This window comes from Megachile rotundata, chromosome 16 (genome assembly GCF_050947335.1).
Source record: "Megachile rotundata isolate GNS110a chromosome 16, iyMegRotu1, whole genome shotgun sequence".
Lineage (NCBI taxonomy): Eukaryota > Metazoa > Arthropoda > Insecta > Hymenoptera > Megachilidae > Megachile > Megachile rotundata.
This window is the reverse complement of record NC_134998.1, coordinates 6810778-6828451: the sequence shown is the minus strand read 5'-3', so window position 1 is coordinate 6828451 and position 17674 is coordinate 6810778. Positions and strand designations below refer to the sequence as shown.

Below are 17674 nucleotides of genomic sequence, written 5' to 3'. Positions count from 1 at the left end.
CCTTAGAAAAAAATAAAAATTGCCAAAGTGTACTAAACACAATAGACATTTGAAAAATGCCTAATTACAAAAATTGTAAAAAATTAAATTTACTAAAAATATTGAAAGCTACAGAAATGTCACAATTAAAAATGGCCAAAGTGCATTAAACGCAACAGACGTCTGCGGACACCCGATACGCTGTACATTGACCAAGAAATCCATAATTCCCCGGAAATTTGGTGAATAGAAGCAGGTCGACGTGTTTTTCAGAGGAATTCCAAACGGGTACAATCCTATCGGCGCGTTTGAGTGCGTTACAAGCGTCTCGTTTCACCCCCCGTTCATCCCCCTGCGTCCCCATGTTGTTCACAAGAGAGAAGCGTTCCAAAAAGATAACCGCGGACACCTCGTTTCCGGTTTCTCGGTCTCTATAGACGCGTCAACACGCAAACGAGGCCAGCCAGCATTATTACAGTCGCTTCCCCCCTTCTCCACAGAGGGTGAAACCGAGAGAGAGGGTGGTTGGCCTGCCTCGTTGAAACTGGCACGGGGAATCTTTTTCTGGCACTTCGAGACGCTTTCGTGCTTTCTGCCCGCCGATTTACAAAGCTTCTATTGCCGTTTGCTCGATTGCTGTTTAACAAAATGGCGGATGGACCTTTCTTTCTCTGCGTCTCATTTTTACATTCATTTTTAACTGCTTACTAAATTCATGACTGCTCTTATGAAAATGTTCTATGTTGACACTAAACCTAGCAATCTATGTGCAGTTTATTTGAAATTAAAAATGAAGCTGAAGAATAAATAAACAAAGGACAATTCATAAATTAATACACACATTGATTCTTCATTTTGATGACAAACCAATGAATCAAATTTATTACTGCTGTTATGAAAATGTTCTATGTTGACACTAAACCTAGCAATCTATGTGCACTTTATTTGAAATTAAAAATGAAGCTGAAGAATAAATAAACAAAGGACAATTCATAAATTAATACACACATTGATTCTTCATTTTGATGACAAACTAATGAATCAAACTTATTACTGCTGTTATGAAAATGTTCTATGTTGACACTAAACCTGGCAATCTATGTGCAGTTTATTTGAAATTAAAAATGAAGCTGAAGAATAAATAAACAAAAGACAATATGTAAGTTAGTGCACAAATTAATTCTTCATTTTGGTGAAAATAAATGAAGAGTTCAAAAAATTCATTTTAACAAAATATGCAATTTATAATATCAAACTTGTGGAACAGGTCTGGTAGTTTTAGGGTTAATAGTGCTGTATAAATTAAATGGGGTAGGTGAACAGGTGTCTTGCTATTCCTACTTGTGGACCAAATAATTTTGAGGGTGAAAGATACTTAGGGCAAAATTATATTACCCTATATACTATGTACATGAATAATAAAATAGCATTGATTGGTACGATAGACAAGTTCCTCACAAGTGACATTATATTCAAAAATGAATTTTTCTACCATTATAATAGAGTGAAACTACTATAGTCTTACAGTACTGAAACTGATATTCAAAAATGAATTTTTCTACCATTATAACAGAGTGAAACTACTATAGTCTTACAGTACTGAAACTGATATTCAAAAATGAATTTTTATACCATTACAGTAGAGTGAAACTACTATAGTCTTACAGTACTGAAACTGATATTCAAAAATGAATTTTTATACCATTACAGTAGAGTGAAACTACTACAGTCTTACAGTACTGAAACTGATATTCAAAAATGAATTTTTCTACCATTATAGCAGAGTGAAACTACTATAGTCTTGCAGTACTGAAACTGATATTCAAAAATGAATTTTTCTACCATTATAATAGAGTGAAACTACTATAGTCTTACAGTACTGAAACTGATATTCAAAAATGAATTTTTCTACCATTACAGTAGAGTGAAACTACTATAGTCTTACAGTACTGAAACTGATATTCAAAAATGAATTTTTTTTCTAAGTACCTTAAAAACAAAGACCGCCCAGATTTGTCATGCGTTTCAATATCCAAGGACCGGTGTCGATCAGGACGAAAGGGTCCAAAGGGAGTAAAAGGAGCTCCGAGTCCTATTTCATCGGGTTTCCCGATGAGAGTTTGGCTTCTCCAGCTTCTGATGACTCGTGAAACTCCTCGAGACGACCATAAGCCGATATATTTATTGCGAGATACTTCTGAGACCCGCTCCCCCGACAGGGGAGTCGATTTACTAAATAAGACCGGAAGTGGATTGCCTGTGACATCACCGTCAAACTTCTCTTACCTTTGAAGTAGGATTTCAAAGGATTTTTTCCTCTTTCTATTTTTTTTTCGCTTCTACCTTCCTGATCGACGCGGTGATAAGCTCCAGTACGTAATGGAGCTTGGGTTCAATTAGAGAAATTTGTGAAATTGGATCTATATGAAGAGTTTGATAATGTTTTATCTGTTTTGATTTTACAACATTTTTTTGAGTTCGATTTTGCAAATTTTTTGAATATTTTGAATTTATGTTTTGGCTACTTTATGGTGGTTTTGTATACTCAAGGTGGGAAAGAAATTGGGATGTGTGTATGTCCACATGATTGTAATTTCAAATCTTGATGTTTCTAACCCCTACAACACCACATCAGCATGTCACTACCGTTATCACTAGATTACTATTATCAGATCTACCAATTGTGTACTTAGACACCTAGTTTTCAAGACTTTTAGTGCTTCAGATTATCCCATATACCCTAATTTCTATACTCCAGAGCTGCATAACCCCAGGTCTCCACATGTCCAAATCCCTACAAGTCCATATCTCCATGTCTCTATATTCTCCTACTCTTACCACTAAGTCTATGGATCTATATGTTCTTAGACCTAGATCCTAAGATTCCAACTGCAGCTGATCCCTACATCCCCAAATTTCTGTACTCCAGATCCCTATAACCCCACAAGCCTATACCTGGCCATATGTGGACATATGCCTATATGTCCAAATCCTAACTAATTCACATCTCAGTGTCCCAAATTTTTTCTATTTTCAGACCCTATATCTAATTTATGTATTAACCTCAGATCTGAAGACTCCTCTCGCTTGAGATCTCCACAACCCCAATTTCTATACTCCAGATCCCAATAACCCCATATGTCCACATCCCTACATATCCACATCTCTATGTCCCCAAATTCCCTTATTCTTACAATTAAAGTTACAGACGTATCCTTAGACCTAGATCTCAAGATTCCAACTGCAGCTGATCCTCACATCCCCAATTTTCTATATGTCAGATACCTACCACCCCAGATGCCTATACCTGGCCATATGTGGACATATGCACATATGTCCAAATCCTAACTAATTCACATCTCAGTGTCCCAAATTTTTTCTATTCTCAGACACTGTATCTACTAATTTATGTATTAACCTCAGATCTGAAGACTCCTCTTGCTTGAGATCTCCACAACCCCAATTTCTATACTCCAGATCCCAATAACCCCATATGTCCACATCCCTACATATCCACATCTCTATGTCCCCAAATTCCCTTATTCTTACAATTAAAGTTACAGACGTATCTTTAGACCTAGATCCTAAGATTCCAACTGCAGCTGATCCTCACATCCCCAAATTTCTATATGTCAGATACCTAACACCCCAGATGCCTATACCTGGCCATATGTGGACATATGCACATATGTCCAAATCCTAACTAATTCACATTTCAGTGTCCCAAATTTTTTCTATTCTCAGACACTGTATCTACTAATTTATGTATTAACCTCAGATCTGAGGACTCCTCTTGCTTGAGATCTCCACAACCCCAATTTCTATACTCCAGATCCCAATAACCCCATATGTCCACATCCCTACATATCCACATCTCTATGTCCCGAATTCCCCAATTCTCAGCCACTATATCTACAAATTTATGTACCAACCACCAGGTTTCCTATTGCCTGAGTTTCATCCCCAAATTTCTACACTCCACATCCAAATGCCTATACTCCCAAATCCCTCTAATCCACCTCTATTCCCAACTCCACAACTCAGTACTCCCGCATTCCCAACTATCTCACATACTTGTATCTCCGGATCTCTCCATGACTCTTAAAATTCCCACATCCCTAGAGCCCCATACATCAGTATCAGGTACAATAGCGCCTCGCCAATAAGATTATCGAAGTTAGCAAGATTCACAGATTGTTCGAGGCATTACGAGGATCGCGGTAAAGTAAGGGTCACGTCGGTCTCAAAGAGTAACGCACTTCCGGCAGACCGAGCATCCCCGGAAGTTCGACGTCGAGACAGAATTGCCAGCCTGGAGGCCGCAGCTGCCGGTCGATCGAGACCGATAAAGTGGATTCTGGGAGAGGTTTGGCACCGATCGAACCTCGAACACGTAACCACCGTGTTATCTATTAGCTCGTCAGGTGATAAACGATTCTCTTCCTTCCACGTGAACTTCGCACGTAAATCGCCTGGAAAAGGGGATAAGCCGAACCCTGGATTTCTACTCCGCCTGCTGTTTCCTTTCTTTATACAGTTCCTACGATTTCGACGTACAACTTTCTCGGAGTACTATTACTTTCTTATTTATCGCGTAGTCGCATGTGGTCCACATTAGCTAAGACACTTGATGACATGTAGGGTGATGACACTTCACTTACGAATTTTTTTCACGGAAACTACTCAACCGATTTATCCAAATTCTTTTTTGTTTCAATCATGAAGAATGGGGCTATTTTAAAATATTTTTTTTAATTCCGTCAATTTGTTATGAAATTTCGAAAAATTTAAACGAATTCTTTTTTCGCGTTTTTTTCAATGCGGGGCTTTATAAAATTTGTCGACATTTTATGACAAATTTGACGGAATTAGAAAAAATATTTTAAAATAGCCCAATCCTTTGTGAATAAAACAAAAAAGGATTTGGATGAATCGGTTGGGTAGTTTCTGAGAAAAAAATTCATAAGTGAAGCGTCGTCAGGGTATACGTCATATCAGGTGGTCCATGAAGGTCTGGTAGCCTTTGACAATATAATAGTGCTAAAAATAACATAACCTTGTTACAAATCTTTTTAGTTAGAAGTTAAACATGCCTCCATGTCTACATATCCAACAAAATGGCTACCTACATGCGGCTCTTAAATATTACACAGAAATCAATACACGTTCTAACGATGCACAAATTGGAGTATCATCGCAACAATAGGAAAATCAGAGAAAACGAAATTCGCTGGCAGGCTGTATCGGAAGGAAACAAATAACGCTAAGAAAATCAATATCGAAGGGATCTGGGTTGGTCGGTAAGCCCACTCGCAGCGATATCTTTTCATTTTCCAACGCTTTAGGCAGCCTGCCAATAATTGACCCTCGCGAGGTGGAGGAGTCCCGCGTTTCGAGCAGAGGATTCCTAGCTTCGAAATCCCTGGAGCACATTTCCCTCCCTCGTTCCTTTCTCTCCTCCCCTTGTATCGAGCCTCACGAATGGAATTTCCGTGCCACGAATCGCGCGAGAAATCTATTTTCGCGACGGAGTGACGTATTCGCGGCTCAACGTGATAGTAATCTATCATGTGACGTATACGGATCTTCAGATCTACGAGAAATATCTGGCTCTTTACGGAGATCATTTAACGACATTTTACATTTTTTGGGAGGAAGATTTTTTAGAAATTTCAATTCTTGAAGACACACATCATACATGATTTTATGACACATGATTTCATGTGACACACGTGTGATACAGTTCTGTATATTGTACGTTACTTATGAGGAACAGTATGTTACATATTAGGAACATTTTTATTTCAGAAACTCTGTAAAAGTATACGTTTAATATTTGAAGAAATATCAATTAAAAAAAAAAATAATTCTGCTTCCTAAATTTACAATACTGTACCCATAAAAAGAGTACAAAATAAAAAATTGTTTAACTCAAAAAATTTGTCAAATAAATATTGTACTCCTCCACATCTAAATAACTAAATATTCATCAAAAGGCATTTTCTAATAATTCAAAGGGTAAAATTTATCCGTAAAGCCCGAGTTCGAAAATTCCGAGACGGCCGTAAAAAAAGGGAAACACGTCGAACAAATTCTCCCTTTTAAGCGACTCCGTCACACCTTTCATCCCCCAAAGAAGCTTTTCGTTTGCCCTTCGATGAAAAATACGACTGGTACTATGTCGGACGAGATCGAGGGTATTCAATGTACACGGAAATGAGCGTGCACTTTCGCGGGTTTCAGCTTCAAAGGAGCCTCTCTCGTCTTTTCTTCCGGCCAGAAGTTTCGGTTCCAAAGACACCAGCATTTTTCACCTTCTACGGAAAAAAGGAGCTTCCGGGCGAGCTTCTGTCGACCTGTGTCGAGAGATTAATCATACGGAGTTGAGTAATTAATAGTGTGATCAACTTTTGGTAATTTTGGGGTGGTTTTCAGGAAAATTTCTGGGTTTTTAATTTTACAGGTCTGAGTACTTGTATGTGAAAGTTTGTAAGGAACACAGTAGAGAAAGTAATAGAAGTTTTTAAATTTAAGGAAAACTAGTGACGTCTATTAAAGCAATTTTATCTGAAAACAGTATACCTCCTCTACAAAACACAGTAATTGGAGCAACGAATAACTTATAGCGTTTAATGCGACAGAACCTTTCGTCACCGTGTCACAAAATGGCGGGCAAGCGCAACAAATTGCTCGCGTTGAATATTGCGATCTTATCAAAACAGCCAGAAGAAACTGTACATTCCTGGAATCAATTGTAACTAGTGATGAGACTTGGTGCTTCAAGTATGAACCTCAAAGCGCCAAAGTGCTACGTGGAATCTCCAGGCTCTCCAAAATCAAAAAATTGCGATTCCAGAAGTCCCGAGAGAAGACAATGTTAATTTGCTTTTACGATTCTAAAGGAATTATACTTCGGGAATTCGTTCCGCAGGGACAAAATGTTAATGGCGAATATTATCTGGGTGTTATGGAACATTTGTGGAGGAGGATCGTTCGTGTGAGGCCCGAATATCAAGCGCTGGGAAGTTGATTTCTGTCGCGTTATTAATTCCACGCGTTGTAATTCCACGCATCGTAATTCCACGTGTTGTAATTCCACGCGTCGTAACTCCATGCGTCGCAATTCCACGCGTTATTAATTCCACGTGTAGTAATTCCACGCGTCATAATTCCATGCGTCGTAATTCCACGCGTCGCAATTCCACGCGTTATTAATTCCACGCGTTGTAATTCCACGCATCGTTATTCCACGTGTTGTAATTCCACGCGTCGTAACTCCATGCGTCGCAATTCCACGTGTAGTAATTCCACGCGTCATAATTCCATGCGTCGTAATTCCACGCGTCGCAATTCCACGCGTTATTAATTCCACGCGTTGTAATTCCATGCGTTATAATTCCATGCGTCGTAATTCCACGCGTCGCAATTCCACGCGTTATTAATTCCACGTGTTGTAATTACACGCATCATAATTCTACGCATCATAATTTTACATCTTGAAAATCTTGCGCTAAAGTCAGTCACAGCTATATTATAGCGTATGGAAAAATTGTGCACCCTTAGCTACAACAGTATTTTTGAGACAATGATTCAACGTCAACGAGAATGTCACGTTTTACCCCAGTGGCCCGAAGCGATTTTTCGCGAGTTGCACCCCTTAGTGGCCACCCTGATGATATACAAACACATTCGTCTACCCCTCGTGGGACACGTCTTATTTTAGACGAACAAGGGTAGAACATAAGAGGCTACGAACTGTAAAACGAGACTTGATTTGTTCTTCCAAAAAACCGACCCCCGTTTGCTAAGATAAACTGGTCTTATAATGAAATATAAACTGTTCATATAATAAAACATGAACTGGTCTTATGATAAAACTCTTCGTTCAATAATAATTATTCATGTAATAAAACAGCAATTATTCATTTAACAATAATTGTTCATGTAATAAAACAGCAATTATTCATTTAACAATAATTGTTCATGTAATAAAACAGCAATTATTCATTTAACAATAATTGTTCATGCAATAAAACAGCAATTATTCATTTAACAATAATTGTTCATGTAATAAAACAGCAATTATTCATTTAACAATAATTGTTCATGTAATGAAACAGCAATTATTCATTTAACAATAATTGTTCATGTAATGAAACAGCAATTATTCATTCAATAATGATTGATCTTACAATAAAACAGCAGTTATTCATTTAACAATAATTGTTCATGTAATAAAACAGCAATTATTCATTCAATAATAATTGATCTTACAATAAAGCAGTTATTCATATAATAAAAATTGTTCATATAATAAAACATAAATCGGTCATATAATAAAACATGAAATAAATTAGAAATGCATAATTATAAATAAACTAAATTAATTATAAGCTATACAATATCTTCAAATGAAGATTAAAATTAAGAGTTCCTGTATGCATGTCTTTTGAAATTATTATTTTTCTACTATTAATTATTCTGTCCTCGTCTGTTTCACTACACATGTCCCACACTATATTTACCTAGAAAATATTTTAATATCTCAAATTGTTCTATCGAATGACTTCTCCGCTACAAACTTTGTCGCCCCAAAAAAAACTACGCAAAGCACATAATTCTCTTTCCCCGTCCTAAAAATCCCTAGAATCCCCTCCAGAATTACGCAAAATATTTCTCTTTCCAACAATCTCCCCCCACATTCCGAATTCAAAAAACATTCCAACAATCTCCCCCTCAAAAAGAAAATTACAGTAAAGAGAATTTGCACAGCAGAAAAACACCAAACCTCAACGCTTCCAGCGATTTTACACAGAGTAGAAACATCTGAATACAACGGTGGCATACCTAAAGCAAATATCTTGAACAGCGCCAATTACAAGGACTCGGTCAAGCCGCGAATCTCTGGTGCTCAAAGAGGACGTTTAAAGGCGTTTCAGCGTCGTCGAGGAGGGAGATCGTCGCCGGAGTCGCTTAATCGCGCAAACGAACGGAATATATATCGCGAGACGTTAATTAAGAAGGATGTCTGGGGGTATTAGCCAGGTTGGGGGTGGTAAAGCAGAAACGGGGCCACGCGGCGCTGAAACTGGTCGACGGGGGATGAAACGCGAGCTACATTGCTTTATGGCTTACCATCGTCAGGGACGCGCCTGTCCCTCGAGCGTACTGGAATTCCGGGACACTCACCTGTAACAAAAAATTCTTATTTTATCTCCTCAATGTTCATTGTTTATTGCTTACTTAATTAATTATAGCAATGGTTGCATTCGGTCATTTTTAAAGTCTTCATTTTTTTATGTACCTTAAAGTGAAATAAAGTAATTCAATGCATCACCAGTTTACATTAGAAATGATTTATTTATTAAATGAAACCTTGACGGAATTTTAAAAATATTGTCTTGACTGAATTTTAAAAATATTGTCTTAACTGCATTTTAAAAACATTTTATTATTAATAAATTGAGTAGGAACAAAGATTGTTACTATGTGAAATGCATACTCGAAGTGAATTTTAAAAATATTTTATTATTAATAAATTGATTAAAAACAAAGACTGCTACTATGTGAAATGCATGTACGAAGTGAATTTTAAAAATATTTTATTATTAATAAATTCAGTAGGAACAAAGACTGTTACTATGTGAAATGCATACACAAACTGAATTTTAAAAACATTTTGTTATTAATAAATTCAGTAGGAACAAATACTGTTACTATGTGAAATGCATACTCGAAGTGAATTTTAAAAATATTTTGTTATTAATAAATTCAGTAGGAACAAAGACTGTTACTATGTGAAATACATACACAAACTGAATTTTAAAAATATTTTGTTATTAATAAATTCAGTAGGAACAAAGACTATTACTATGTGAAATGCATACACAAACTGAATTTTAAAAATATTTTGTTATTAATAAATTCAGTAGGAACAAATACTGTTACTATGTGAAATGCATACTCGAAGTGAATTTTAAAAATATTTTGTTATTAATAAATTCAGTAGGAACAAAGACTGTTACTATGTGAAATACATACACAAACTGAATTTTAAAAATATTTTGTTATTAATAAATTCAGTAGGAACAAAGACTGTTACTATGTGAAATGCATACTCGAAGTGAATTTTAAAAATATTTTATTATTAATAAATTGACTAAAAATAAAGACTGTTACTATGTGAAATGCATACATAAACTGAATTTTAAAAATATTTTGTTATTAATAAATTGACTAAAAACAAAGACTGTTACTATGTGAAATGCATACTCGAAGTGAATTTTAAAAATATTTTATTATTAATAAATTGACTAAAAACAAAGACTGCTACTATGTGAAATGCATGTACGAAGTGAATTTTAAAAATATTTTATTATTAATAAATTGACTAAAAACAAAGACTGCTACTATGTGAAATGCATGTACGAAGTGAATTTTAAAAATATTTTATTATTAATAAATTGACTAAAAACAAAGACTGTTACTATGTGAAATGCATACACAAACTGAATTTTAAAAATATTTTGTTATTAATAAATTCAGTAGGAACAAAGACTGTTACTATGTGAAATGCATACATGAAGTGAATTTTAAAAATGTTTTGTTATTAATAAATTCAGTAGGAACAAATACTGTTACTATGTGAAATACATACACAAACTGAATTTTAAAAATATTTTGTTATTAATAAATTGACCAAAAACGAAAACATTACATGAGCAGCTATTGTTTTTACAATAACTCTATTTAAACAAATTTCCAATGTTCCTCAACTGAGAACTTTTGTTAATATATGAGTTTGAAATAAACAGTCCACATTTTATAAATTCTCCTAAATTCAATAAACGAGGTAACTTCCTCCAAAAGTTCAACTTTCAGTGTTCCATAAATTCAATAAACCCCAAAACTTTTGTTTCATAAATTAAATAATTTTGATAACCATCGTTGCATAAATTAAATTTGAAAATTCCATAAATTTGAAAACCGTTGTTCCATAAATAAATTTTCAAACGCTTCCATAAATAAAACAAATTAGAAAACTGTCGTTGCAAAAATAAATTCGAAAACACGTCCATAAATAAAATAAATTAGAAAATTGTTCTTGCATAAATAAACTAACTGTTCCATAAATTAAATAAATTTAAAACCAGTTTTAATCAAACCTTTGTCTCCTAAATAAATTTCGAAACATAAATTCAAAAACTTTCCATAAATTCGATAAAACTTGAAAATCGTGAAGTGCCTACTGTACTTCGTTCAATACACAAGCTTTTACAAAATTGATCAACCAATGTTTTGCATTCGCTAGCAGAACCCGCACGGATTAATTTCCGGTGTTTGACAATGCGTCGACCGTTACTACTTACAAACGTACAACGAAAAGAAAGCAGCCAAACAAGCGCGTATAAACATTCATTGAAGGTAGGAGAAAACACAGAAAAATAGTATTCGCGACTATAAACCTAGAACAAACTGTGGCTTAACGGTCCGATAATGGAATGGAAGGGGTTGAAAGAATGAGAGAAAAAAAAGAAACCAATGAAGAATCCCAGCGAACACGAACGCGTACGTAAATGGTTGAAAACGGGTCGATGAGGCTTCATCAGGCTGGTCACGCAAGTTGAATCGCTACCCCTTTTCTACCCCTTCCTAACTAGTTATCGAGCTACCCCTACTTGATAAGATCGTGTCCTTCGATGCTGTTTACGAAGAATGTGCATGTAAATGGATATCGAAATCGGGGCTTGTTGTGTGTGATACGCTGTGTACTTGGGGTGTGCAGGATGCAATGGTTGGAAATTTTGGCAAATTGGAAATTTTTATATTCTGAAATTTAGAAATTTGGTTGTTTGATAAGTTTGTGACGTGGACGTTGAGAGAGAATGTATTTTTACGAGACGGGGTTGGAAGCTTTGAAAAATACTTTCTTTAATGGAGGGTTGAATATTTGGAAAGTTGTGAGTCTGGGAAATTGGCAAGGAGGAAGTAAGACTTGAGGAAGAGACTTGAGCAATGTAGAAATTGAGATCTGGAACTTGAGAAGACTGAGACATTATGAGAAGACTGAGAAGTAATCTGAGATTTAAGAAGTATCAGACTTGAGAAATGTGATGCTTGAGAAGTCTAAAACATGAAGAAATCTAAGACTTCAGAAGTATCAGACTTAAGAAATTTGATACTTCAGAAATTTGAGACATGAATAAATTTGAAACTTGAGAATTATGAGACTTGTGAAATCTGATACTTGAGAAGTCTAAAACATGAAGAAATCTGAGACATCAGAAGTATCAGACTTAAGAAATTTGATACTTCAGAAATTTGAGACATGAAGAAATTTGAAACTTGAGAATTATGAGACTTGTGAAATCTGATACTTGAGAAGTCTAAAACATGAAGAAATCTGAGACTTCAGAAGTATCAGACTTAAGAAATTTGATACTTCAGAAATTTGAGACATGAAGAAATTTGAAACTTGAGAATTATGAGACTTGTGAAATTTGGTACTTGAGAAGTCTAAAACATGCAGAAATCTGAGACATCAGAAGTATCAGACTTAAGAAATTTGATACTTCAGAAATTTGAGACATGAAGAAATTTGAAACTTGAGAATTATGAGACTTGTGAAATCTGATACTTGAGGAGTCTAAAACATGAAGAAATCTGAGACATCAGAAGTATCAGACTTAAGAAATTTGATACTTCAGAAATTTGAGACATGAAGAAATTTGAAACTTGAGAATTATGAGACTTGTGAAATTTGGTACTTGAGAAGTCTAAAACATGAAGAAATCTGAGACATCAGAAGTATCAGACTTAAGAAATTTGATACTTCAGAAATTTGAGACATGAAGAAATTTGAAACTTGAGAATTATGAGACTTGTGAAATCTGATACTTGAGAAGTCTGAAACTTGTGAAATCTGATACTTGAGAAGTCTGAGACTTATGAAATCTGATACTTGAGAAGTCCGAGATATTAAGAAATTTGAAACTTGAGCAGTATCAGAGCTGAGAAATATGAGACTTGAGAAATCTGATACTTGTGAAATATGAGACATCAGTAATCTGATACTCGAGAAATCTGAGACGCGAAGAAATTTGAAACTTGAGAATTATGAAACTTGTGAAATCTGATACTTGAGAAGTCTGAGATATGAAGAAATTTGAAACTTGAGAATTATGAGACTTGTGAAATCTGATAATTGAGAAGTCTGAGACTTATGAAATCTGATACTTGAGAAGTCTGAGATACGAAGAAATCTGAGACTTGCGAAGTATCAGATCTGATAAATATGAGACTTGACAAATCTGAGACATGAAAAAATTTGAAACTTGAGAATTATGAGACTCGTGAAATCTGATCCTTGAGAAATTTGGGACATGAGGAAATCTGAGACTTGGGAAGTATCAGATCTGATAAATATGAGACTTGACAAATCTGAGACATGAAAAAATTTGAAACTTGGGAAATCTGAAACTTGAGAGATCTGGAAATTGAGAAATCTGATACTTGAGAAATTTGAAACTTGAGTAACATGAAATTTGAGGGATATGGAAACTGAGAAACCTGGAACTTGAGAAATCTGGAAATTATGAGAGCTGAATCTTGAGAAATTTGATACTTGAGAGATCTGAAATTAGAGAGATCTGAAATTTGAGAGATCTGAAACTTGAGAGATCTGGAAATTTGAGAAATCTGAAACTTGAGAGATCTGGAAATTGAGAGACCTGAAACTTGAGAGACCTAAAATTTGAGAGATCTGGAAATTTGAGAAATCTGAAACTTAAGAGATCTGAAATTTGAGAGATCTGGAAATTGAGAGACCTGAAACTTGAGAGATCTGAAACTTGAGAGACCTGAAATTTGAGAGATCTGAAACTTGAGAGACCTGAAATCTGAGACATCTGGAAATTTGAAAAATCTGAAACTTGAGAGACCTGAAATTTGAGAGATCTGAAACTTGAGAGACCTGAAATTTGAGAGATCTGAAACTTGAGAGACCTGAAATTTGAGAGATCTGAAACTTGAGAGACCTGAAATTTGAGAGATCTGAAACTTGAGAGACCTGAAATTTGAGAGATCTGAAACTTGAGAGACCTGAAATTTGAGAGATCTGAAACTTGAGAGACCTGAAATTTGAGAGATCTGAAACTTGAGAGACCTGAAATTTGAGAGATCTGAAACTTGAGAGACCTGAAATTTGAGAGATCTGGAAATTTGTGAAATCTGAAACTTGAGAGACCTGAAATTTGAGAGATCTGAAACTTGAGAGACCTGAAATATGAGAGATCTGAAATTTGAGAGACCTGAAATTTGAGAAATCTGAAACTTGAGAGACCTAAAACTTGAAATATCTGAAACTTGAGAAACTAAAATTTGAGAGACCTGAAATTTGAGAGATCTGGAAATTTGAGAAATCTGAAACTTGAGAGACCTAAAACTTGAAAGATCTGAAACTTGAAAAACCTAAAATTTGAGAGATCCAGAAACTTGAGTAACCTACAATTTTGGAGATCTGAAACTTGACAGACCTGAAACTTGACAATCCCCATCCTTAAAAAATCCACAAACCCCAAAGTCTCAATCTCGACAAACTCAAAAATAAAAATCCTCTATCCCCAAAAAGCGAATCCAAATAAATTCGAGTGAACAAGAAAATTCTCTAAAACCTCTCCCTTATTAATCAAATCCCCCTCGCAATCAATAGGCCAAAGTGAAAGATACAAATACAAATTTCTTTTCAAACTGGCAACCCACGCCGCACGCAATTCTAACAAAGAAAAGAAAAGGGGCAGAAATCCGGCGGAAGTGGCGCTTCCACCCTCGACGTAGCGAACGAACCCCCAACTTCCCTCTACCTTTTAGAAAGGGGTGAGAAGGTAGCAGACTGAAGGAGAAAACTTGCCAGGTAGGGTGTTACGTTGCAACGTAGGAAGGGCAATTTATCTTGTTGTATTAGCAAATGGATGATAATGACGGTCGTGGCGGGGGTTGCCAGGGGTGAGAAGAAACTGTCGGAAGCTTCTGCAAGCAGATGTAGTTACCGGGGCTTCTATGTGGCCAACTTAAGTGTACATGCATTAGTGTACGGCCACTTTAAGTGTACAGGGTGTTATGGAAATAATGGTCATAGTTTAACAAGCTTATTTTTCATATCGTTTTGAATACACCTAAATTTAATACTCGAAACTTTGGTGTTTAATTTTATTTCTATTGTTGTGGGAAATTATTTGAGGGATTTATTTTAGTGTACACTATATTGTTCCCCTAATGGCATGAACTCTAGTATCACACCCCCAAACTTACAATTACTCGCCCCTAAAATACAATTTATAGCATAAGTTTTAAATACAATTTATATGACTTCTGAAATTTATTCTAACTCTAATAGCATTCATTTTAGTATACCATAATTTATTTCACCCCACTATTATTTATATCTACAAATCCTAATATTATTTATTTTCACAGCACCCCTATTTACTGATGCTCCCTAATTTTCTGATGGTCCTAATATCATGTATTTACCACCCTAATATTTACTGCAATAGTAAATCTGAGATCCAGAAAAAACATGGACCCTAACACCGGGATTCGCTCCCCAAAGATCGACAAGCAACCCCTATTTCTGCTGTACTATTGATTCCAACAATTTCCAAACCGTATGTATAGTTTAGTTCTACGTGAACTGATCACAGTCGAACTGGGACAAATCCAAAATAAAATGGAATAATGATTGTAAAATACTGTGGAGGAGGTGAATCGATACTTGTGAAATTAAATTAACGAATTGCCCTACTTCGGGGGTAAAGGTTGTTATTATACTTAAAAGGTAGTTTTAAATAACTGAGGTAACTAAGGTGACAGTTTTAAATATTCCTAAGATGTTTCTAGTTCTAAATATTTCTAATTAAAATATTTCTAGTTGCAGATATTCTTAACTAGAATATCTCTAGTTCCAAATATTCCTAATCGGAATATCCCTAGTTCTAAATATTCATAACTAAAATATCCCTAGTTCTAAATATTACTAACTAAAATATCCCTAGTTCCAAATGTTCCTAACCAAGATATCCCTAGATTCAAATATTCGTAACTAAAATATTCCTAGTTTCAAGTATTCGTAACTAAAATATCCCTAGTTTCAAGTATTCCTCATTAAAATATTCTTAGTTCCAAATATTCTAACCAAGATATCCCTAGTTCTAAACATCCCTAACTAAAATATCCCTAGTTCCAAATATTCCTGACCAAGATATCCCTAGTTCTAAACATCCCTAACTAAGATATCCCTAGTTCCAAATATTCCTAATTAAAATATTCTTAGCTCCAAATATTCCTAACCAAGATATCTCTAATTCTAAACATCTCTAACTAAAATATCCCTAGTTCCAAATATTCCTGACCAAGATATCCCTAGTTCTAAACATCCCTAACTAAGATATCCCTAGTTCCAAACTTGAAACTTGAGAAATTTGATACTTCAGAAATCTGATACGTGAGAAATCTGATACTTGAGAAATTTGAAACTTGAGAAATTTGAAACTTGCGAAATTTGATACTTGAGAAATCTGAAACTTGAGAAATTTGAAACTTGCGAAATCTGACACTTGAGAAATTTGAAACTTGAGAGATTTGGAAATTGAGAAATCTGAAACTTGAGAAATTTGAAACTTGAGAAATCTGAAACTTGAGAGATCTGAAACTTGCAAAATTTGATACTTGAGAAATTTGAAACTTGAGAGATCTGGAAATTGAGAAATCTGATACTTGAAAAATCTGAAACTTGAGAGATCTGGAAATTGAGAAATCTGAAACTTGCGAAATCTGATACTTGAGAAATTTGAAACTTGAGAAATTTGAAACTCGAGAAATCTGAAACTTGAGAGATCTGAAACTTGCAAAATCTGATACTTGAGAAATTTGAAACTTGAGAGATCTGGAAATTGAGAAATCTGATACTTGAAAAATCTGAAACTTGAGAGATCTGGAAATTGAGAAATTTGAAACTTGAGAGATCTGGAAATTGAGAAATCTGAAACTTGAGAGATCTGGAAATTGAGAAATCTGAAACTTGAGAAATTAAAATATCCAAACTAAAATATGCCTAGTTCAAAATATTCCTAACGAAGATATCCCTAGTTCTAAACATCCCTAACTAAAATATCCCTAGATCTAAACATCCCTAACTAAAATATCCCTAGTTCCAAATATTCCTAACTAAAATATCCCCAGTTCCGAACATCCCTAACTAAAATATCCCTAGTCCTAAACATCCCTAACAATACCCAAATCCATAACAATAATTATAATTAAAAATCTACTCTTACATCCCAAAACCTCAAACGTGAACGCAAAATGTTTAACACTAACGTGCAACATTAAGGTTACTAAGTAATGTTAATAAGGGTTAATATTAAACCATGAACAGTTCTAACAAAAACGACAGGACGATCTCTGCCAATTTACTCTGGCCCCGTTGGCTGTTGCCGGAACACGGAGGGTGTTCATCCCCATTGTTACCCGGGCGAAGTAGACGTTGCCAGTGAGAGGCAGCAGGGGTTGGCAGAAAAGTCGGCTGCCTTTGTGAAGGGAAAAGGGGGCCAAGCTATGGCTGCTTCCGCGGTTGTTTACGGACCTGTCCATCACCCGGCACCAATTAGTATTGTAACTGGCAGACGTTTCTATGACG

At 35.2% G+C, this 17674-nt stretch overlaps 1 protein-coding gene across 11 annotated transcripts in view; it reads right to left on the bottom strand.

Moving 5' to 3' along the window:
* Positions 1-17674, bottom strand: part of heph (polypyrimidine tract-binding protein 1 heph) — a 483336-nt gene that overhangs the window by 180530 nt on the left and 285132 nt on the right. For 7 of the 11 annotated variants that reach the window (XR_013041017.1, XM_076541298.1, XM_012283863.2 and 4 more), the window contains one exon: positions 9115-9168. The exons of the other annotated variants lie outside the window; for them this stretch is intronic. Coding sequence is in view for 6 of the 7 variants with exons in the window: in XM_076541298.1 (XP_076397413.1) it covers positions 9115-9168 (54 nt within the window). In the remaining variant the exon portion in view is untranslated. The remainder of the gene's footprint in view (positions 1-9114; positions 9169-17674) is intronic. 11 annotated transcript variants of the gene reach the window in all.